Source organism: Lissotriton vulgaris, chromosome 10, assembly GCF_964263255.1.
Source record: "Lissotriton vulgaris chromosome 10, aLisVul1.2, whole genome shotgun sequence".
Lineage (NCBI taxonomy): Eukaryota > Metazoa > Chordata > Amphibia > Caudata > Salamandridae > Lissotriton > Lissotriton vulgaris.
Genome location: NC_141698.1, coordinates 852,953,956 through 852,977,633, shown reverse-complemented (window position 1 = coordinate 852,977,633; position 23,678 = coordinate 852,953,956). Strand labels below are relative to the sequence as shown.

At 45.0% G+C, this 23,678-nt stretch overlaps 1 protein-coding gene across 1 annotated transcript in view; it reads right to left on the bottom strand.

Annotated features, from left to right (window-relative positions):
• The window catches only part of GTPBP10 (GTP binding protein 10), a 153,951-nt gene extending 130,955 nt beyond the window's left edge, over nucleotides 1-22,996 (bottom strand). The window contains exons 1-2 of the mRNA XM_086941792.1: nucleotides 22,810-22,996; nucleotides 5,840-6,033 (exon numbers count right to left, since the gene is read on the bottom strand). Of these exons, the coding sequence (XP_086797918.1) occupies nucleotides 5,840-6,033; nucleotides 22,810-22,842 (227 nt within the window). The 5' untranslated portion in view covers nucleotides 22,843-22,996. The remainder of the gene's footprint in view (nucleotides 1-5,839; nucleotides 6,034-22,809) is intronic.
• Nucleotides 22,997-23,678: the final 682 nt, after the last annotated feature.

Below are 23,678 nucleotides of genomic sequence, written 5' to 3'. Positions count from 1 at the left end.
GAGGGCTAATCTAGCAAAGGCTCTAGTAGTGGTTGACAATTGTATGACAACCTTGTACTTTCAAATGTACTCACTGGGTAACATCGTGTCGTCAGCAATATACATTATCCAACATGACATGTACGGATTACAATATGGGCAATCGCAACTTAGATCCATTCTGCTATTGAGTTGGACACCTAACACCTTATTCTGGTCGCATACCATGGCAATATATTAATGCCACAAACCTGTTTTCACCTTACCAACTGACAAACAGCAAATACTCATAGTATGCAAAGATGTGACATACACTTTGTTACACATCGAGAAATTCGAGAGGCAGCCATTCCCTTTTTGCTGAAATACCTTCAGCGGATTAGATAATTCATGGGTTCATTACTCCGGTTACAACATTTTATTTCCAATACTGCTTAGAATACCATCAAGTGGACAGATATGAAACGTTAGGGGATGGGAATGTACATGAGCATGGGGAATTACCTTTTAAATTCTGGTGTTGGAATAAGGAAACTGAAGTTTTCCCAGCGGTTCAGGCTGCAAGAGTGCTTAAAGTGGTTCCTTAGTGTACAAGGATGTTTCTCTCCACAGGGCTTGGGATGTGTCCATAGCAAACGTATCTTACTACCTGAAAGGTTCCTCAGTGGCCTTGATTCATCCAGCTTCCAGATTACTCTCAAATGGGAGTTATTTGATGTTGAACGTTCAGGGTTGCTGTGGTACGAGACAGTGTATAGCCTATCTTGTCACAGTTTCTTCCGTGGTCACTTGCTGTACACAAGTACTGCTTCCACCTGCAAGTACTGTTAGAGAGGTGATGCTTTAGCCTTTACTAAAGCTTTTAAATGTGCACTTTGATGCGCTGAGCAAACTGAAAGCCTTACTGTTTCAGAAAGATGTAGCCTTAACATCTGCAAGGGAGGCGTTTGATCTTCAAGTTGCAAGGTCCTCTTTGGGCATGTAGTCGCTACTCAGCACTAATTTCCCCACAACATTTTGGAGAATTGGTGCACCACATTTTTAACGTGTCTCATACTGCAGGGTAGCACTTTTTTTTTTACGCTTATGCTCTGGTTTTGTTAGTACCTTCAAAACAGTCTTCAGAGTCATTCCATAATTCATTCATTCCGTGCTTGGAAGCATCTTTGGAGGTCTTCCGCTGGTCCTGTTCCTGATTGTCGAGACTGAGGTTTTATTTTTCTGTTCTACAATAGATATGCAATTTCGATATCGAAGGGAACTGTCGCTAACACATGTGTCCCTGTGATGTGAAAGCATGGAACAATGTTTCGCCGCACCCTTGCTTCAGGAATTAAATAAGCATTGATGCTTCTAATTTCAGCCTGTGTGGCTTAACTGCGTGCAGCCTGCATTCCACTGTCTGCTGTGCACTTTCAGTGTGCTTTGGACTTGTGCCTAGGAACGCAATAGGTTCAGCCTCTGGACATGGATGTAATGGTGGATCCCTTAAAGGTTCACTTGTATCACTGTTCTTTGCATTTACCATTGCTTCTGAACGCATTCTCCAAGTCTTCCTGGGAGGCTTCTGTCCTGGCAAGTTGGCTCTTGGCTCTGCTTGGGAAACCGTTTACTCTATAAACCTGCTCAGAGGTGTGTCTCTTGGATTATCACCTGCGGTTGCTGGGAACAGAAATGTTTAGTCTACCTCTCAGAACACAAACAATTGGCTATTCCATTTGTTTGGAACCTTTTATGATTCTACCTGTTTATAGCATTCTAAATTCATTTAAAATTTGATTTTATTTAGTTTTACATTTTTAATAATGGCTTTCTATATGCATTAGTTTTCAAACTATATGATTGCCTTTTTAATAATGTGTGCATCTTTTATATGAACATATGCTGTAGCATTGCTCTGAACACTCTTATTATTAGACAGCTTAAGTCGACTCATGTCTGAGAAGTAGGAGTCACGTGATTAGGTTAGGCCATTTTACATGTACATGTTTCTTAAGTCGCCTTCTTTTCTACACAATGACTTTTGACACACATTTGCTTGTGTGATAGTGCAGTATTAGTTTGTCTGAAACCACATTGCTTATAATTCCACTTTGTAAGTACACTATCATGACACCTTGAACATTCAGTACAAGGCCTGAACACACATTGGGCAAATAATGTTTGTGATTCGTCTATGAGGCGACATGGCTATCACAAAAACAATAAACAATATCGGTCAGACTGAAGCCTAGTTACGGAAGCATGGATGATGTTATTATAAATGCAAACAAATTTCCGTACTCAGATTAGAAGAGCACACTGCTGTCATTGAGAGGTCGTCGCTGCCCTGGAGTCTCAACCCAGCTGATTCCTGTTTACCCTCTACGAGTAGTGCTGCCCAACTTGTGACCAAAATGGGGACCTACATACCTTGTCTTCAGGTTGTGGGGGCGATAGATCATCCAGTAGGGGATTCTTGGCAGAACACCCGCCCTAGGTAACAAGGTTAAGGAGCGCATAGTAGGAGTACACTATACTGTAGGAGTACACTATATCGTGAATGCATAGTACAATGTTTCGGTGCACCCTTGCTTCAGGAATTAAATGAGCATTGGTTCATATCATTTCAGTCTGTGTGGCTTCACTGTGTGCCGCCTGTATTCCGCTGTCTGCGGTGTATAAAGCATATATACCCGGCTTTAGCAAAGTGGTGGAATCGTTTATCCTTTTCTTATACTGATAATCACTTTTATCTGCTCGGTCTATTAATATTAATCACTGCAGTGCATATATTCTTTACAAGAATCACAATGGTTCAATAAATATTGAAAATGCCCTTTTGTATATTTCTTGTATAGCTCTCTGAGTGGGCCCCAGTGACAGAGCCAAAGGGTTCTAGATCTTTTATCACGATTCCTTGGGGAGTCAGGTTTGTCATGTCCTGAGGTTGCCCAAACCAGCTGTTTGTTACCTTGCCAGGTTTGGGGGTACTTATGGTGGCACTATAAACTAGCAGGTCTATAGGACAACATATCCTGAGTGGGTGAGTGGAATTAGTCTGGCACCATCCCAACATTTATGTTGTTCCACAAATGAACAGTTCCTACAAAGAAAGTGGAAACCGTGGAAACCGTACAACAGAGTGGTGAAGAAGAAAGTGTGAGGAATTTGCTGGCATGTAGCAAAAAGGGAAGGATGAGTCATGCTTTATTCACATTAACTTAGTTCCCATGCAGTCTGGAAATCTAGAAGGTTGATTTAGAAGTGGGTAATAGTAAAAAGAAAATCCTCTGATATCTGCAGGTAGGATCCACCAATTAGTTTTTCCCACAATAGCTATATTCTGATGAAGGAACTACCACTAGTGGACTCTGTATCAGTTCATCTATGGGCTGTCTGTGGAGCCAGAGCAATGATGTTGAAGCTGCCTAAGTGCTCTCCATCATTGTTTGACTCTTGAAAAACTAAGCGGCATTAAGAAAATCTCATTGTTTCAGTTAATGCATTTGCTTCGTGATTGTGGCCCACAGGACAAATGATGTACCTGACACTGTCGCTCCAGCCCGATTTTCAAAAAAACAGAAGAGTCCTAATAAATGTGAACAAGCATTTGCAATGCAATAGGTCTCGCAGCATTAAAATTTGAGTTTTTGGCATTGTGTATGACAATGCGTTGCATACATTTTTTAGCATACTTTGAATTGGTGAGCAGTTTGAGTGTGTGCAAGAGTGCTGTTGCTCACAGCTGTTATTATTCACGCAGCTCTAATGATGCACCTCACGCACGGGGCTGACGCAGTTATTATTCACAAAGCTCTGATGATGCACCTCATGCACGGGCTCACAGCTGTTATTATTCACGCAGCTGTAATGATGCACCTCACCACGGGGCTGACGCAGTTATTATGCACCTCACCACGGGGCTGACGCAGTTATTATTCACAAAGCTCTGATGATGCACCTCATGCACGGGCTCACAGCTGTTATTATTCACGCAGCTGTAATGATGCACCTCAACACGGGGCTGACACAGTTATTATGCACCTCACCACAGGGCTGACGCAGTTATTATTCACAAGGCTCTGATGATGCACCTCAGGCACGGGCTCACAGCTGTTATTATTCACACAGCTCACAAAAAAGTGTCACTCCAAGTGTCACACGTGAGGTATTGAAATGTCACACAAACACAATGCAAATATGGGAATGGCACACATACATACACAAACCAAAAACTTGGCAGCTATGAATAAGCAAACTGACAATTTGGCAGCTATGTGCAGCCTGCCCTCTGCTGAGAACTGCAGTCAGGCAGTCTGTCTCCAGTTAGTGCCCTTCCATTTCAGGTATTTTGCAGCAGTGTTGAGATCTTCTTAGAGCTGTTCCTTGCTTAAATGGGTGTAATCTGAGCTTTATGTTTTGCTTGATTTTGCTCAGGAGAAAGTGGTACTCATAGATATAATCGTTGAAATGTCACTCATAATTACACTGAAATTATGAAAATGTAACACATAGCATTCTGAAACCTTGGCCACTATTAACACAGTATTGAACGCACTTGTAGGCCCTCGAGAGAACGCCCTAGGACCCCCTGTATCACGTGCACCCGTTCAGAATTATTCTAACCAGCCTTTTCAAAGATGGCGGCTGCCTCCGCAGGCCACGCAGAGCCCCGCTCCGTTTTCTATGTTCATGCCGGCTGCTATGTATGCTATTGATAGAGGAAAGCAGGAAGTGATAGGCGGAGTCCCCGCTGCGCGCTGGTCGATGGCATCGCTGGAGGTCCTCCCTCCGGCCACGCGCGGTGCAGGCTGGGATCGCGGTGGCGGCTGCGGGCCCCGGCTGACGGAGCCCTGGGAGATAGTAGCTGGAAAGGAGTGCGGAGGACCCGGCGGCAGCCCGCAAGGAGCGGCTCACACCGGGGAGGGGGCACCCGGCACCAGCGAGCGACCCCGGCCCGCCCCCGGGATGGGAGACAGCCGGGGTGAGCTGCGGCAGCGCGCGGGGCACTGTGGGAGCTGGGGGGAGCTATGTGACTGTACTGTACTGCATTTCTGTGACCATGCCACACAATTATCACCGGAGCACTATGTCCAAGCCGTGTCTGCAATACCATAATCGTTCACTATGTGGACAAAAAAATTAATGCACAGAGATACGGCCATCTGGGGTAGCTCTGATATTCTGTCTCACCCCCCACATCATGTTCACTATCGTCACAGGGAATCCCTAGTCTTTATTTCACAAGGGAGCCCACAACACCAGGGGAAGGGGGGATGCCTGTATGTGTGCGTGTGTGTGTGCGACGGCGGAGGGGTTGGTGGGGACGTCTCCCCGTGCTTGTATGTGCGCTTGTGTATGTGTGTGGTGCTGTGTGCGCATGCGTGCAGGGGGAGGTGTGCCTGTGTATGTATGCTTCCCAGGAGACAGCCATGGCGATCGCGTTCGCGCGTGCGTGGCCTGCGCCGATCGCCTTTTGCGAGATGCGCGCGGCCAGGTGCTGTCTCCTGGGAAGCAGAGTCAGTAACAAAAGATCTCTGGCGAGACAGCGCTTACGCGTTGTCTATCGCTACGAGACCTAAAAAGCCAGATAGGGGGCAACAACAAAGGGCTGTGATTTTTTTCTAAGTGTTACAGCCGTGGTGTAGGCTAATAACAGACAGACGTGCCTTAATCCATAGAAGATTTAAGTAACATTTTTTAATCTAGCACACAACAGATTTTCTTGGTAGAAGGTGCTTATATTTTCACAATATGGATTAAAAATATTTCATATTCTTAATAAATAATCTACATTAGCAGTTGATTTACGAGGCCCTTTAAACACAATTAAAGGACACAAAACAGTATTTATTAAGTAGAATAAACAATAACATACCTACTATTTCCACCAACTCCTGCACCAAAACGTTTGTGTGGATAGCGGTCTTTTATTTTCTTCAAGGTAATGTCACCTTTAGCAACAATCCACACATCGCCACCTTTCCCTCCTTCACCACCTAATCGCGGCAGTCCCATTCCACCCGGTCCACCTTTTGCATACACCCTTAGATTATCTACGAAGTTCCCATACTGAAAGAAAAATAGAATCACTACATTTAACTCTAATGAAAAAATCGTTAGTCTTACCTATGTCACTTCAGGTAAAGTATGACAACGAATATAAATTTCATTAATTGTGATTTTTAAACAATAGTTTTAAACGTGACATTTTCTTCCTTGCAATCTGAAGCAACTTTCAGGTGGTGTTCACATACGCAAGTGTGTAAGTAATCACATCATAATAAACTTCGAAGTTCTACATGTAAAATATAATGAAGGCGCGTTTGTTCTCAAAACATGATTTATGAAGTCCATCTCTGCATGTTTAAGCATATACAAAGGCAAACTATGATTCTAACATTTAATTCAAGCATTATAGTACACGACATCCTGCATTGATTTAGTATTTAATTTAACAACTGACATTACCCATTATATGCATCAAAATCTCTCATCATAAGAAAATGGCTTCTGGATTATAAAAGGTCCAGTTTTCAGATTAAGAAATGCCCAACCTATATCTATTCTGGCCTTTAAATGGATGGCAGTTCATGCCATGGCTATTAAGGCAACAGCAGCAACCAAACACATTATGGTTCGGCTAGATCGGACTGTTCCAAACCTGAAATAAACATGAAAGAATAAATTCTTCAAATAATATTCCCATTACAGAATGAAACTGAGACCCTATTCCACACATGTACAACGAATTAGTGCAGAGCCCTTCAAGTCACAAGCACTTAGCCTCTGTTTCACCCCATTTCTCCTTGCTGAAAGAAAGATGCTAACATGCTCTTACACTACTTTGCCACTCACCCAAAATTACAACAACTTGCAGCAGGACAAACAAGCGAAAGATGATGCGGGGTTGCTATGCTGTATCTCACCGAAATAAGCGATACCAAAGGGGATGATGGACAGAGGGTTTGAGCAAATCAAACACTCACCTCCAGTCAACTGATATGGGTTTAATCCATCATCATTCTTTAGCTCACTCCACCACCCCAGTTCAGACATGGCCATATGCAAATCAGTCTGACCCTGTGCCTCATGGGAACAGTCCAGCCCGAACTGCCAAGCCATGTTTCGGGTTCATAACCCTCATCAGCCAGGCTGACTTGAATCCAGTGGCAAAATGAGCAAGGGGCCCACGTCTGGGCATACCCTGCCAACTTAGGGCGAACAACGCGATACCAAAGGGGATGATGGACGGAGCATTTGAGCAAATCAAACACTCACACCCAGCTAAAGAATGGTGATGGATTAAACGCAGATCAGTTGACTGGGGGTGAGTGTTCGACTTGGAGTCATGGTCACGCTCTAGACACCACAGGCATACTAAATGAGAATCCATCACCAACATAGCACGATGACAAGCATTGCATTACTTGAACCCCAAAGGCTTCCTAGAGGACATCCTACACACCAAAAAAGGAGCCGACAAAACGTCGAAAAATCCAGGCAAAAAGTGACAGAGGGTAGCTCTCTTCATGGATCAGCGCTTGACTGGCATGGAAAGAAAAGAACAGCGCGCCAAGGTATTGCCTAGGTAGGTGACATGGACGTCAGAGCGTGGAGGGCGCCGACCACATCACGCAGTGCCGACCAACAAGACCCACAGGGGTGTTGCTCAAAGAAATAATTTCCGGATCCAGTCTAATGCCCGAGACCTTCAAAGGTAAGGAAATCTGAGGCTAGATGTTCTCTATCAGATCTGTACCTTTTTCAATACCCCTCAATTTTCCTCTGCCACCTTGTTCCCTCGCAACTCTGTTTCTTCATTCCTCTCCAAAATGCCCCTCTGCACTTTTCCCATCTATTTTGTTGACGCGTTCTTAATGCTGAGGAATATGAGGACATCTCTGCCAAATAAAGAAGCACTTCATATAGTTTGTTTTTTATAAACTTTATTTAAAGTTTTATGCAATAATACAAAACAGGTGTACAATCAATGCCAGTAAAGATAAAACATATAATAATAAAGCATTGTTGTGCAGTTCGAGGGATCAGCACAACCGCAGCAAACCCCCCTTACCAAAGCATTTAAGAAGCACAATAAACATTTATTCCCCTTCATCTACTTCAGATCCAGCCTGGCTGCCTCCCAGTGATACGCTTTGGACCCAGACTGCAGGCCATTAGAAAGTAAATTATGACAATTTTTCATCTGTGTGGCTGCTCTTTATATGTACCTCCTCAGCTAATGTCCATTTGCACACATCTCTTATCCAAGCCGAGACCTCTGGTGCAAGCATCCCCATCCACACAATAGCTATTCTACGCCTTGCTAGGACTAAGAGCAACTGCTGAAGTCTGTATGCTATCTTCTTTCGCTTTTTGGGCTTCCGAATTAAGCCCAGCAGGCAATGTGTGGGTGCACTCGTCCATTCACGCTCCCTCTTATCAGTTTAACCACCTCTGTCCAAAAACTACTGACTTCAGGGCATTCCCAAGCCAGGTCCAGGAAATTGGTGCCCTTCTTGTGGCACCTAGGGCATGAATTGGGTCTGTCAGGGGTCATGCCATGTAGTCTCTCCGGGGTCATGTAAGTGCTGTGCATGTAATTAAAATGAATTAATTGAAAACAGGCATTGCAGGAGACCGTGCTTGTGAGTTGGCCCACCGCCCTCCAGTCCTTATCCTCCAGAGGCGGCCCCAGATCCGCATTCCAGGTGGTAACCACCCCAGTGTGAGGGGTGCTGGAGTCCTCCCTCATAGCCCTATATAGTAATGAAACCATACGATTACCCGCACCACACGTGAGTATGATGTTCAGTGTCTGCGTGAGCTGAGGGATCGCTGGTTCGCTACATGGGCCATATATTAACTAAAGCGACAAATTGAATGTATTGTCCCTGCCCCAATTCAAAAACATCACATGCTTGTTCAAATATAATAAAGCTTTTGCTTGTATACAGATCTGCGAGTGCGTCGCAGACCCCCATCCCGCCATGCCCTAAATGACATATTGAACATTGCACTCCTAAACGGTGCAATATCCTACACCGACAGCTCCCGATGAAACGGAGAGCGTTTCAAGATTCGCACTACAAACAATTGCCACAAGTGTGCCTTCTGTCGGACCACGTATGGCACCGTAACAGAGGGGCCAGAGCCCTGTAAAAAGAGGGACAGCAAGTCTACAATCTGTACTCTATCCAGGAGCTGTCTTTTTTCCCAGTTGTCCTCCTCAGCGAACCATCTCGCTGCATGTTGGAGTTGGGCGGTGTAATAATAGAGCTCCATTCTAGGTGCCGCGAGTCCACCACACTCATATGTGCGATTGAGGGCCTGCCCAATACAGGTCTATCAATATAGAGTCCAGTGCCCGAAATATTCGCCTAGGGATGGGACACAGAGTGTTCTGTAACATATATAGACAACGATGCAACACCACCATCTTGGCTATCGCCAATCTACCCATTAGGGAGAGTGGAAGTTCATTCCAAATCCCACAGACTCCTTTAAGGCATCTATCAGCTTGTTAGCTTTGAGCTGCAATATCTGAAGGTCCCCACCGACCACCTGCATGCCCCGAAACCTGAAGTGTTCTGTTTCCCAACGTAAACCCAAGCTGGGGAGAGAATCCACAGGACAGCTCGCCAAGCAAGCTAGGGGGAATATCAAGGATTTTGTTGTTGAGCTGTAATCCCAAGCAAGTACCAAACTCTCCCAACACCTTTAAGATCTTTGGAACAGATTCCTGTAGAGTAGATATATAGAATAGAGCGTCATCTGCATGTAAAGAATTGATGTGAGAAATCTTGCCTACTTTGATGCCTCAGTGACCCATGTCCCTGCTCATCCATATTGCCAGTGGCTCTTTTGCCAATGCAAACAATAATGGAGAGAGCGGGCAGCCCTGACGAGTCCCTCTCCCCAGGGGCCACGCCCGACCTGCTATGTCCCACCCGTACCCTGGCGGGGGGAGCTGTATACAGAATCTGTATCTAGCGCCTGAACCTGCGGGCCAAACCCGCCATCCTGAGCAACTCCAACAGATACCCCCAGTCCACCGAGTCAAAGGACTTCTCCAAATCTATGGAAGCCAAGGTTGGATCATCATTTCTCCCCCGTACTTCATGTAGAATGTGCGTTAACCGCCTAATGTTCATATATAAGTTACGGGTGGGTATGAATCTGCATTAGTCTTCGTGCACTAAGTGCACCATGTGAAGAGCTAACCTAGCCGCTAAAACTTTGCACAGTATATTTACATCTGAATTTATCATGGTCAAGGGTCGGTAAAGAGGAGGGGTATTGATCATTCATCCCAGGTTTGAGAAGCATAACAATTTCCCCAGCATGCATTGACGGGGAAATACTCAAGCCTTGAATGCCTCTTCATATGCTTGTAACAACGGCTGTAGGAGCCAACCAGAGTAGGCCTGCAGGAAGGCCACTATGGAACCCATCCGCACCAGGAGCCTTGGCACCGGGCATTGCCAGATGCACCTCCTGCATTTCCTCAGCTGTGATCTTAGCGTCTAATTCCTCCTACTGTGGGGGGCAAGAGCTGCGGAAGCCCCACCACTCCGACAATGGGATCATACGGTTCAGCGGAGGCAAGATGGCGACCGCGTAGTGGTCGTTCTGCAAAACCAGCGGGAAGGGCAAGGTCCATTGAAGCCCCATAGTGGCGTTAGAAGGCAACAACTGGCATTGAACAAGGAAGCTGGATATCCTAAATGCTGTTGATTACTTACTGCTCGCTTTTCTCTGCGACAAGGGACTCCTGTGGCTGCAAGGGTCAAGCGGCGCTCTGTTTCTCTGGCCCCAGCTCCAGCTTCGGCGTAGTGGGCGTGTCCGAAGGGACAGGCGGAGTGAGTGGAGAGAACGAAGCACGGACTGAATGGCTCCGAAGCTCGCTGCGGGAGCCTCGGAGAAATCGGCAATGGCTTCAGCGGCTCGAAGGAAAACCCAGGCAACGGAGCAAACCGGACAGGAATCCAGGAAGGATGGGTCCCCGAGTAAACTTCGCACGCTCCCTGCAGAGCCGCAAAGAAAGGGAAAGCAGGCTGAGCAAAGATGCATCCAGTGACCGCACTAATCCCAGGGATGTTTTCACTGAGTAAAGAAGGGCCGATCTCCAAGTCTGACGAAGTAGCTTCCCCCCCCCACCACGTCTACAGGAGGAGGTCGTACTACCAGTAGCGCTAATCTCAGGTATGGATGCCCCTGGGAAAAAGATCACTATTGTTCAAATTTGCCCTCAGGTTCCAGAAAGGGAAAATATAGTAACAGAGCGAGCAGAGGTTTCTTCAGCTGGAGAAAGGGGAGGCACGAGTAATAACGGCTCTGGTAACTTGGGCATAGCAACTAGCATCATCGAGGCAGCAGCATTTGAGGTGGAGCCCCTGGGCAATGAGACTGACTTCACAGGGAGAGGGTGCGTCTGAGGGGAGTCAGGCAATATTGTTACAGGCTCAAGCAGATGTAGGCAGTATCATGGGAGAAGAAGAGTCGGGAGGACTGTGCCCCCCCCCGGGGTTTCGACGGATGGTAAAGAGAAGGAGAAAGAGAGCAGTGAATGCTTTTACTCTGTATCAGAAGAGGCGGAGTGGTCGGAAGAGGACCGTAGCTCATCTCAGGGGAAAGCAATTTTTAATCAGAAAGCGATCTTGAAAAGGACCCTTTAACACAGCTAAAAGGTCTAACGCTCAATCAAATCGTCAGGAGCCAACGCGAGACTTAAGCTGGGATCACTCATCCTCTATGCCACTCCAGGGAAGTCCCAATTCGGAAAACCTTGTAACCCACACACTGATCCTGGAGGTTATCCACCAGGCAATTCTTTCCCATCGTGAAGAAACACGCCAGGATAGCCGCAAATCGCAGGCCGCAATGCAGAAGATGCAAGGCGTGGTCAGGAAGTTGTCCAAGGCATGTGCCACTGTGGGGGATAGGGTGTCAAACCTTGAAGAAATGATTGTCGCAACAAAGTCAGAGGCCGCCGCTGCCACCACAAGAGTTGAGTCCCAAAGGGCCCAGGTCACCGACATCCAGTGGAAACTGGAGGACATGGAAAACAGTCTCAGGCGGAATAACTTGCGGTACTTGGGATACCTGAAGGAGTGGAGGGATCGGATGTCAGGGGGTACATGATAAATCTATTCAAACTGGCATTTCCAGAGCTCTCTGAATGGAATTGGTCGGCAGAAATCTAGAGGGTGCACCACACTCCGTTCAAAATCCGATCTGGTGCAGGGAGAGGAGACATGCCAAGGGCAATTTTAATATTTTGGGGCAATTTCATTTTACGGCGGCCATTGCTGAAAAAGCCAGACTGGAGGCACAAAGATCCAGCGAGGGAGTCACTTTCTTCATCAGGCCAGATTATTGCCACACAACGGTGGAGAGGCGTTGGAGGCTGAGACAATTGATCAAACCGTTTCAGTTTCAGTATATCTCATTTATCCCTCACAACTAAAAATAATAAATGAAGGTCGGACTGAGTACTTTGCCTCAGAAGTGAAGGCACAAGAATATCTGGACTCCCTTGGAAGCTAGGGAAACAAGTGGGAACATGAAGACTCAGGATAGCCTTATTTAAGGAGGGATGGGTCGCTCTTATCGGGTTTCTTTGTGTTCTAATCCGTTTCTTTGTGTTTCTTCTGGTTTTCTCTCTTTTTTTTCTGTCCTCTTGTACTCTGTATCACGTCAGACTATAAAGTTAAGCCGGGGGTAGAAAGGGGGCACTAGGTGTTGAATAGTAATCGTGTGAATTGCCCAAACTGCTAGTATTGCAAATATCACAAGCACAGACTACTTTATTTAAAGAGTTTTATATAGCGCTGGCTATACCCGGAGGTATCAGAGCGCTTTACATGAGAATCAACAATGTAACATAAAAAGTTCAATATTTACACAATAAATCCCCAAAAATAGGCAATACAAATAGGAGAGGAGAGAAAGGAGAGAGAAAAGTAGTGGAGGGGTCAGGGGAGGTGCGAGAGGGAGGAAAAGGGAAGAGACAATGCAGAGAGACAGATAGAAGTCTGTCTAAATACCGACTGGGTAGGTGAAGACCAAGGAGGGAATCCACAGCCCATCTCACCTATAGCTAAACCAGGTAGCTCGATCGGGCATCAGACAAAAAAGTTCAGTCTCAGTACATTGAGAGAGGGGAGGAGAGGCATAAATAGAGGGAGGATGCGGGAGGAGACAACAGGAGGGACGAAAGGAAGTGAAACAATGTGGTTTAACAGTATAACAGAAAAAGATCAACAATTACACAATACATCAAACAATCAGCAATACAGTGGGAGAGGAGAGAAAGGAGAGAGAAAAGAAGTGGGGGGTAGGTGAGGTGAGAACGTGAGGGTAAGGGAAGAGACAACCGTAGAGACGAGAGGAAGTCTGTCTAAAGACCGACTGGGTAGGTGACGGCCAAGGAGGGAATCCACGGTCCATCTCCCCTATAGCTAAACCAGGTAGCTCCATCGGGCATCAGACAAAGAAGTTCGGTCTCAGGTGTCTGAGGAAGAGGTTCGCAGAAAAACAGGATGGGAGGGAGATATGGCAGAAAGACGAAGGAAAGTCTGCTCAAAGACCGGCTGGGTAGGTGACGGTCGAGGGGGAAGTCCCAAAACCTATCTCCTCTATAGCTATCAGGTAGCTCCACCGGGCTTTGGCCAGATAGCTAGGTCTCAATGGGACACATTTAAATAACATGGGGGGGGGCAAAATAAATGGAGCATAGAGGGGAGGGAACAGGGCAGGTGAGAAAGGGAGGATAGGGGAGGAGACAACAAGGAGAGACAAAAAGAAATCTGTCTAAAGGCCGACAGGGTCGGTGACGACTAAGGAGGCAATCCACGGCCCATCTCCCCTATAGCTATGCCAGGTAGCTCCATCGGGCATCAGACAAAATCGTTCAGTCTCAATACAATGAGAGAGGAGAGAAGTAGAGATAAATAGAGGGAGGAAGTGGGAAGAGACGACAAGAGAGACTAAAGGAAGTCTGGCTAAAGACCGACTGGGTAGGTGACGTCCAAGGAGGGAATCCCCGACCTGTCTCCCCTATAGCTAAACCAGGTAGCTCCATCGCACTAATGTTTGGGACAAGAAAATGTCAACTTTAGGAAAGTGGCAATTTCAGAATTGTGACTTAAAATCTGACTTAACCATTAAAAAGGGTTTCAAATTAGATTCCTTTAGACACCAAACTCAATATTCCTACCTGCTCTCAATTGAAAGTTATCACTTGTTATATGTAAGAAGATAACTGAATGTTATCCTATGGGAGAGTCAGGCTTTGCTGTAGTGAAAAACAAATGTGGTTTTCACTACCAGGACAAATGCAACTTAATATTATGGGTAGGGAAGGATGGGGGGTGACAGGGGGGATCAAGGGGGGGAAAAGTAAAAAAAAGAGAATTCATGTTACAATTGGGTCTTCACTTGTGGGAGCAGGGTATTGCTTCTATTTTGGATTAGATGTTGTCTTTATTCAGTGGTTGGTACAAATAGGGAAGGAAATGTATAATTGCATTAATGGTGAATCTTAGTATTTGCTCAATCAATATAGGGGGGCTTAATGACTGGAAAAAGAGGCGGAGATTGGCGAGTTTGTCAAATAAGAATATATAGACATTTTATGTCTACAAGAAACTCATTTACCCTGGGCAAAAAAACAGCTGCTCAATTTGTGGGGCTACGATATTTTATCTTGTTCTTCTCAGACTTCGAAAGTGAGAGGGGTAGCCATCCTAGGGAAAACAGGACTCGGCGGAGTCAAGCGCTCGAAGTCTGACCCATTAGGGAGATGGGCCCAGCCCGAAATGTGTATGGGTATAACAATCTGTGGGCTATATGGTTCTAACCAGGACGATCCTGAGGCCTTTGAGTTATTAGAGAGAGAGCTGGCTAACTGGCCTACCACTTTGGTGGTGTGTGGCGATTTTAATATATCTGCCGATCTTATTAATAAGAACCTGTATGTAGGCCGGAAGCCAGGGGTTTTTTGGGCTCTGAGTTCTATGATGAAGTCCCATGGTCTTTATGATGTATGTGGAAATAAGGAGCTTAGAAACCCAGGGTACACCTATTTCTCTTGTCCGTATCAAAAATATACTAAATTAGATTATTTTCTGATCTTATCTACAGAAATGAGTAAAGTTAGCATCAGGAAGCTACCGAAGGTCCTATGAGACCATAGCCCCCTTTATCTGAGCTACGATTTTCTAAAGTCACCAAGAAAACGAAGGGTCTGGACTTTCGATAGGAAACTATTGGTAGACAGTAGATGCGTTGAACATCTGAGGAAATGGACTAAGGAATTCTTCTACACTAATCGCTATAGCGCATCCCGAAATAGTGTTTGGGATACATTCAAAGCAGCACTCAGGGGGGGGGAACAATTAGCTACCTTGCTCGGATTAGGAAAGAAGCAAAGGTAGATAAGGACAGGCTATTCGCTAAATTGGTAGAAGCAGAAGAACAACGAGGCCGAGATATCCTACAAGGGAAAGATGGGAAAATAAGCCAGATGAGAATTAGCTCTGCTAAAGCGGAGATACATAAACAAATGACCATAAAAGCCACCTCCGAATTTCAAGCCTATAATGGCAAAATGTATGAAACAGGGGAAAAGGTGGGCAAAGCGCTGGCACTTCGAATCAGACAGGGTACCACCAAAAATATAATAACGAGTATCCAGGAGAATGGTCGGGAGTTCGTAGAACCACATGAGATTTTAGAGGTGTTTAAAAATTTTCAGCAAACACTGTACCAGGAAGAGATGGATGGGGAGAATCCACAAGGAGAATATCCGGATGAAGGACCTAAATTAGGGGAGCTGGAGAGGGAAATATTGCAGAGAGATATAACGGTCAATGAGGTGCAAGAGGCATTACAAGAGCTAGCTGCTGGCAAGGCAGCGGGCCGGACAGCATCCCATTGGAGGTTTATAAGAGTATCTCTAATGAGGTGGTACCGCTGTTATTGGATTTATTCAATGGCATAGTATTCACTGGTATAATAACGGGGACATGGAAGGATACAAACATAGTGGTATTCCACAAGAAAGGGAAGCCTAAGGAAAATCTCGGGTCCTACAGGCCGATATCACTGATAACGCGGATAATACAATTTATGCTAAGATCCTGGCAAAGCATCTGGGGAGGGTTATTGGCAGTCTGGTCTCACCCTGGCAGCATGGATTTATCCCAGGGTGTGGTACAACAGATCATATATGACGAGCTATATCCCTGTTCGAGGCCCATTCTCCCGGGGGGGAGGGGGAGGGAAGGGGGGGGGTGGACATGATCCTCCTCGACACTGAAAAAGCCTTTGACCGTGTCAGATGGGGCTACTTGTGGGGGATACTTGTAGGGAGAGGGTTTGGTCCAAGAATCCTGATTGCCATTAAAGCTATGTACTCCAATCCAGTTGCTAAAGTGCAGTTGATGGGTGAAAGTTCTGTAAGATCAATATAAGAAGAGGGACACGACAGGGTTGTCCCTGTTCACCCATTCTGTTTGCCATGTTTATAGATCCATTAATTGGGAAGATCCTACGCAATGGGGAGATTAAGCCAGTCATAATTAATAGCTTTGAGACCAAGATATTAGCTTACACTGATGACCTGGCAGTAATCTCTGTGGAGCCTGTCCTGGCCATGAGCGCATTAGTCGAAATTACCAAGGAGTTTGGTAGATACTCAGGTTATCGTTTGAATGAGGGGAAAACCCAGGTAATCTGTACGAAAAACATAGTTAAATTAGATCACAGATAAGTGGATGCCGCAACATATTTGGGAGTGACAATTAATGCAGCAACAGAATTAATTATAAAGGATAACTTTGTCCCACTGTTAAAAACGATTGAACTGGACCTTAAAAGAATGGTTACTCTGCACTTGTCACTCATAGGTAGATCCAATGTCCTGAAAATGACTATGTTACCTAAAGTTCTGTATCTGTTTCGTTCTATTCCCTTTTTAATAGACAAGGTGGTGTTAAAATCCATGGAAGCTATTTTTATGTAAATGTAAATGTAGGTGTACTTGTAAAGCGCACTGCGACTCCATGGAATATCCTGGCGCTGAAGACCGCTGGGGAACCCGTCCTGGTTTTCCCTGTGAGATGGTCTCTTTCTGGGTATCTCCAAGGTGAAACCAGGCATCCCCGGCGTCTGTGGGGGGCCGTTGTAGAGATGAGGCAAGCTTAATGCCCAGAGTTGCCGAGTGTGTTCCCTGGTTAGAGTAGGCACCGAGGTGAGAATTATCGAGTCCGTTTTGACCCTGGTCCACGACTCTGCCGCGTCGGGAATTGAACCCTGGTCCCGGGCCGTTCTCTGCTTACGGGTCTGCCGCCTCTAACCAGTGAGCCACACCACTCCATGAGGTTCTTATGGCAATACAGGAAGATTACACATTCGTTAAAGTTCATGTCTCTTTCACAGGATTTAGGTGGTTTGGGCATCCGGAATTTAAGATATCACTGGGCATGCTTATTAACGCAAATGGCAAATTTATTTGATCCTTCTACAAGTCAATCCTCTGCCCAAGACCATCAACATAGCAATCAAAATATCCCCTCTATATATGAGTTATTAATGGGGAGGGAGGCCATGGGGGCATTATTAAGGAAAACAGGTTGTAGGTATTTTAAGAAAATGAGATATAAGTTAGTGGACAGTACTTCGGAGGTGTGGAAAAAAGTACTGAAGATGCTATCGATTCCAAAGATTAATCTATATACACCTCTCTGGAAGTTAGGGTTTTTCCCAAACCCAAGCATTGATGGGACATGGAAATACTGGGAACAGCTGGGTATTCGGACAGTAGGGGATATAATGGAGGGGGAGGATGTGATGGGCTTCGGGCGATCCAGCAGAAATATGGGATATCTAGCAGTCAATACTAAAATCTATAAGACCCCGTATTTCACCTTGTAACCGCTGCAGTGCTTTGAAGTATTTGTTAAAAGGAGGGTGTAGAATTAAAACTATTTAGATGTCTTTATAATCTGGGATCCAGGATGATATGGAAAAAAAAGTAAGCCTCCTGGGCCATAAAACTGGCTGATCCAGATGGGGATCTAGATAGAGCGCTACAGTTGGATAAAGAGATTTTGCGTTCCTCTAATTTGAAGGCACAACATTTTAAAACATTATTCAATCTTTATTACACACCCTCTAAACTTTTTCACTGGGGTAAAAGGGAAGATAATAAATGTCCTAGATGTCTGAAAGGCCCGGCGGATCTGTTGCATTTTTCCATTATTGCGAAAAATCGAGTATTATAAAATGGGAGAGCGAGACATTTGGGAGGGGCTGCTAGGCCTTAAGATCTGCCTATCCCCGACCTTAATGATCTTCGGAAGCGATACAAAGCTGGGTGTAAATAAAGAGACCGAAGCGCTCGTTTTTATATCAACGGCAGTACTGCTTATCCTCATAGCAGCAGCATGGAAGGACGAAACGGCCCAATCATTCAAAATGTGGTTGACCAGACTCTTGGGTATCCATTATATCGAGTCCACACTCTATGCACTAAAGGGCAGGAAAACATGGGAATTTGGGTTAAAAATCTGGGCACCCTTGAAAGCTTGGAGAGATTCACAATTGTAAATATAGGCTACTATATTTTTGTATATTTTTATGTGTATAAGGTATTTAAGAACTGTAATGGCTTTATTGAAGACGGAAGCTTGCCCTTATATATAATGTCTATTCATTGTATCCATTGTATCTCCTTTTAGCTTTGTTAGATGGAATAATATATGGAATAATGTATGAAATGGTCATTTGCTCTCTTCTGTTATTTTATACCAGTAATGAATTCTCAAAAAAAAAAAAAAAAACGGATCATACGGTTCAGCCATAACCCTGGGGTCTGTGGTGTATACCTTCTGTAAGTGATGCTGGAACACCTCGAGTATCCCAGCCCTAGTTTGCTCGAGTTTCCCTACCTCAGCCAACAATGCAGTAATAGACGGGGGAGCCCGCTCCCTACGAATAATCCAAGCCAGCAGATGGCCGGATTTATCACCCCCAGCATGGAGTCTTTGGCGATGGCACGTCAAGGTGTATTTATCCAGCCGAGCCCAAATGTCAGCTACACATTCATGTTGTTTCCTTCCCATCTCACATAACCCAGTGTCGGATAATTTCCTTGTCTGTATGTCAACTAAAGTTTTCTCCTCTCTATCCAGTTCTCCTAGTAACTGTTGCCTTACCCCGCTCACCAGTCCCATGCTCGCCCCGTGGTTCACTGTCTATAAGGATTCCCACTCAGTGGCCCTTCCGGTGGGACACCCCAGTTCGTTGACAAGTAGTCTGCTACTGACTTGGTTAATGTCTCTCTCCCCACAGCATCCTCGAGCACATCAGATGGAAATCTCAAACGGCTCGGGCCCCGTATAGGCGATCCCCACGTACCAAAAATCGGACTGGGAAATGGTCAGACAGGAATCGCACCAAGTGGGTCACCTCCCCCTTTGGGAAGGCCGGCACAGCCAACACCAAGACTCTGTCCAACCTGCTTTGTGTCCCGTGAGTAACAGAATGGCATGTGAAGAGTGGAAGTGTAGGATGGGTATCCCTCTACACATCATGAGCCCCCAGATCTTGCTTGACCTTTCTAAGCATCTTGGACATTTTAGGTTTCGTTCCTGCCCTGGGGGGATGTCTATTGAGGTCGGAGTCTAGTACACAGTTGAAGTCACCCATCCATATGTGTGGGACGTCTAATTCATTGGACAGTAGTTCCTGTAGGACCTGAAAGAACGGTGGGTCGTCCCTGTAAGGTGCATATTTATTTAGTATAGCAATTTCTCTACCATCTAGCAAACTGCACAAAATTACATATCGACCATTCACATTAGATTCACTGTATTTCGGTGTAAATGGTATGCCAGGTGACACCCAGATCATGGTGCCCCTGGCGTATGTAGAGTAAGAGGAATGGTGAATCTGACCACGCCACTACTTAGCTACTCTAGCTGCGCCGTGGTCGTCCAGTTGAGTTTCCTGAAGGCAAGCGATTGATACATGGTGGCGTTTAAGAACGGTTAATACTCAGTGTCTGTGACTTGAAGTGGCTCTGTGAGTGGGTGCGTGAGTGTCTGAGTAGGCGTATGAGTGAACATGAGTGTCTGAGTGGACCTGTAAGCTTTTCATTAGTGGGCTGACATGATGCCTTTTAGGCTGATGAAAAATCAGCCTGGCCCCCTGGTTTTGAACTAGCTGAAGGCGCCGAAGCTGGTAGGCTGGAATGCCCATGTACAATGAGTTGGCATAATCCAGACGAGAGATCACTAGGGCCAAAGTGACCAGGATCATGGCTTTCCTGCTCAGAAATCTGCTGATCTTCTTTATTTTACGCAACTGTAAGAGTCCAGCAGAAACTACTGAGCTGATTTGGGATTTCATAGACAAGTCATTGCTAATAATAATCCCCAGACTCTTCGAAGAGACAGCTGGCGTAGGGGGAATACCAAGTTTAGGGGGCCAGAAATTGGAGTGCCAAGGGCACGCCACCCAGCACTTCATATAGTTGAGGAAAAACCCTTGTTTGGGGTAAATGTGCCTCTTTGTACTCTTGTTGTCTCCTCTATAGGAAGATTCATGTTACCACAAATTTCTGGATAAAAAAGCACAGGGAACAATCACATTGCCAAAACGCACACAAGGTCACTGGTGACATTTCCTTGTGCTCCATTGCACAGCTTTACTGTACAATACATACTGAAATTTACCCAAGGAGGTTGTACTTATTATTTAATCAGTAGAACGTACTCCACTTGAGTAGATATTTTGTGCAACACTGTGGACTCTTTTTGGATAATGGGACAGGGGCGGTTCTGTTGTGGCCCAATGACTGGCACAGCTACTAAAACGCCCACACAGACATTTAGGCACCCACTCACACACTGAGACACTGACAGACTCACTCAGACACTGATACATCCACTTACAGACTTACTCCGGCACTCACATGCACTCATAGACCTACTCAGACACTAATGCACCCACTCACAGAACCACTCAAAGACACTCAAAACCCAGATGCTCCTGCACCCACTCACAGACCCATTCAGAAACGCATGCACCCACTCACAGACCCACTCGAAATTCATGTACCTACTCACAGAACCACTCATACTCTCTCACCCACTCACAGATCTACTCAGCGACTCACGCACCGATTCACAGACCAACTCAGACAGTCATGTACTCACTCACAGACTGACACACTCACAGAAGTGCTCCCACACCCACCCAGACATCCATGCATCCACTCAGACACCTACTCAGACACTCATGCACCCACTCACACACTCATGTCCACTCATACGCCTACTCAGACACTTACACACCCACTCAGAGCCACTTCAAGTCGCACATCCAGTGAGAAACTTATGCAGACACTCCCAGACCCACCCACACAGACATCCATTGAGACACTCATGCACTCACACACCCACTGAATCACTCACACACTCACTCACTCTCCAAGGTTACTAATTACAGCTAAGAAATAAAATGTTAAAGACCTTAGAAATTCACTTAAAAAAGCAAAGGTTACAGTGACGTTATAGTCAGAAAATAACATCAAAAAACTTTAAATGTACGGAAAAAAATAAAAATACTGTATAGTTAGGTTCAGATATTACTCGCACAAAACCAAAGAAATTCAGCAGTTACAGTTACCTGAGCCAACTATAACTTAGCCCCATATTACATACTCATGACATGGTCAGTGACATCACTGGTGACATCTCAAATGACATCAAGTAAAACTGCAGTATGCGGTTCTAAAAGTGTGACTTTATTTTTGCATCTTTTCCCCTGCAAGGAGACTCTCAGCCATATCAGAATCGCAAATCACTTAAAAGGAACAGGATGAAAAACAAAAAGATGTAAACGAAAGCATTGAAGAAAAAGCTGAGAAAAAAGGTGATACAATGTGAAAATTATTTTTCTACCTGCTTTTAGATTTTGTTTAACTTTGCAGAGACGTGTGAAGCTGTAGCACCCCTCTTCAGAATTAAAGGAATGTTTTCACATTTATGTGAAGAGTGCTGTAAAATACCATATTTGTTCCTATTTTTACATATTTTTCTTTTAGCAGAATAATACTAAATGTCCCTTGCATAAGACCGACTGTCTTTCATTAGTCGATCACTGGATGCAATTTGGGTTTTTATCAGTGCCTCATCACAATCAGAGATGGCCAGTAGGACAGTGAACTAACAAAACTTAACTACGCAACTATCTTTTCTGATGACAAGATGTGTTAAAGAGGCTAAGGCTTGACCCAGTTCTCAAAGGACACTATTATGCTATTTATTACTTGTGACATCATTAGAATGAGATGCTGCGTGATTATTTGCTCTGATTTGGATCTTTTCATACTGTAATTTTCTCTTATGGCATTTCTGGTGACATTGGTATGATAATTAATGGCTGAGTGTTGATACTCATCGCTAGCCCTTTTGTACTAATGTCACTATTGCTAACCTTAGGTCAGGAAGACAGTTGCAGGAATAGAAAGCTGAGAGAGATCTGCTAATTTATGAAGCTTTCACCTTTTGCGCTTTCCCGAGCAACTAAAGGGTAAAAAGGGGTGGAGCGGATTAAGGGCTATGGTGCAAAGCAGGGCAAACTATGTGAGGTCAACGAGAGTCACTATTGCTATATATGGTAGTGAAATAAAATAGGGTCCATGAGTGGGTCATGTGACGTAACCGAGCTACAATTAGGTAAATGGAACGTATATGAGTGCTGCAAGCGCGCAAGGGGGAGAGGGAGGACTACATTTTGTAGTGGAAAGAATTCCATGGAAACAAACGGTACCTTCCTCAGCAGCGTTCGGCTAAAGCACACCATGACAGAACCGCTTTGCTGCGCTGCTGTAAAATGCCGGCTCAGCTGCTAGTAACTTTACTTTACAAGGACCGCCGATGAAGGCAACCTGCTGTCCATTATTAATTTTTTAACATTGAATAACATGTGTCCGTATTGTCACTACTTCCGGGTCGACAGAGATTATTAGGGTTGGGTGGGACTCGTAATGTGTGAAGTGATCTAGGATTGGTTTATCCCTTTCACCTCAGCCAACCTAAACTCGTTGCACCACATACTAAAGTGCTGATTGGCTGCAGAGTCCACTCTTAACAGTGATTCCGGGGAGGGGGGCGGCATGTTTTTTGTTTTTTTTAAAACTGCGGGGCGCGTTTCACAACTCGAGTTTAGCTCGTCCAAACTGAGTCTCCAAATAATCCGTGGTGGTTTACTGATGCCGCTGCGCAAAGTCGTGTTGCCGTATGTTTTTGTATTTGAACAGAACCCGCTTTATTAGCTCCATGCATGGCCAAGGTTTTAGATTGCTTATTTGCAGTGCTTTAAATGGGAACAAATAAGTGCAGGTACTCATTAAAAGGAGCTAGAGGTGTGTCGAGGGGGCGGGGCTAGGGGCAAGACATAATGATACATATATATATATAACAGTAAATAACGTTATAAATCATTCAATCACTTCAAAAGTGCCAAAGTATTTCCGTACACATACATTTATATATTTATAAACAATAATGAAAGTTAACAAGAAATACAGCAGACTTTGAACTCTGCACTAATTTGTGTTCAAATGTAATTTTTAAGCCCCAACTTCAGAACTGAACAACTATCTGATACTTTTAACTGGAAAAAAAGTGCCAATCCTA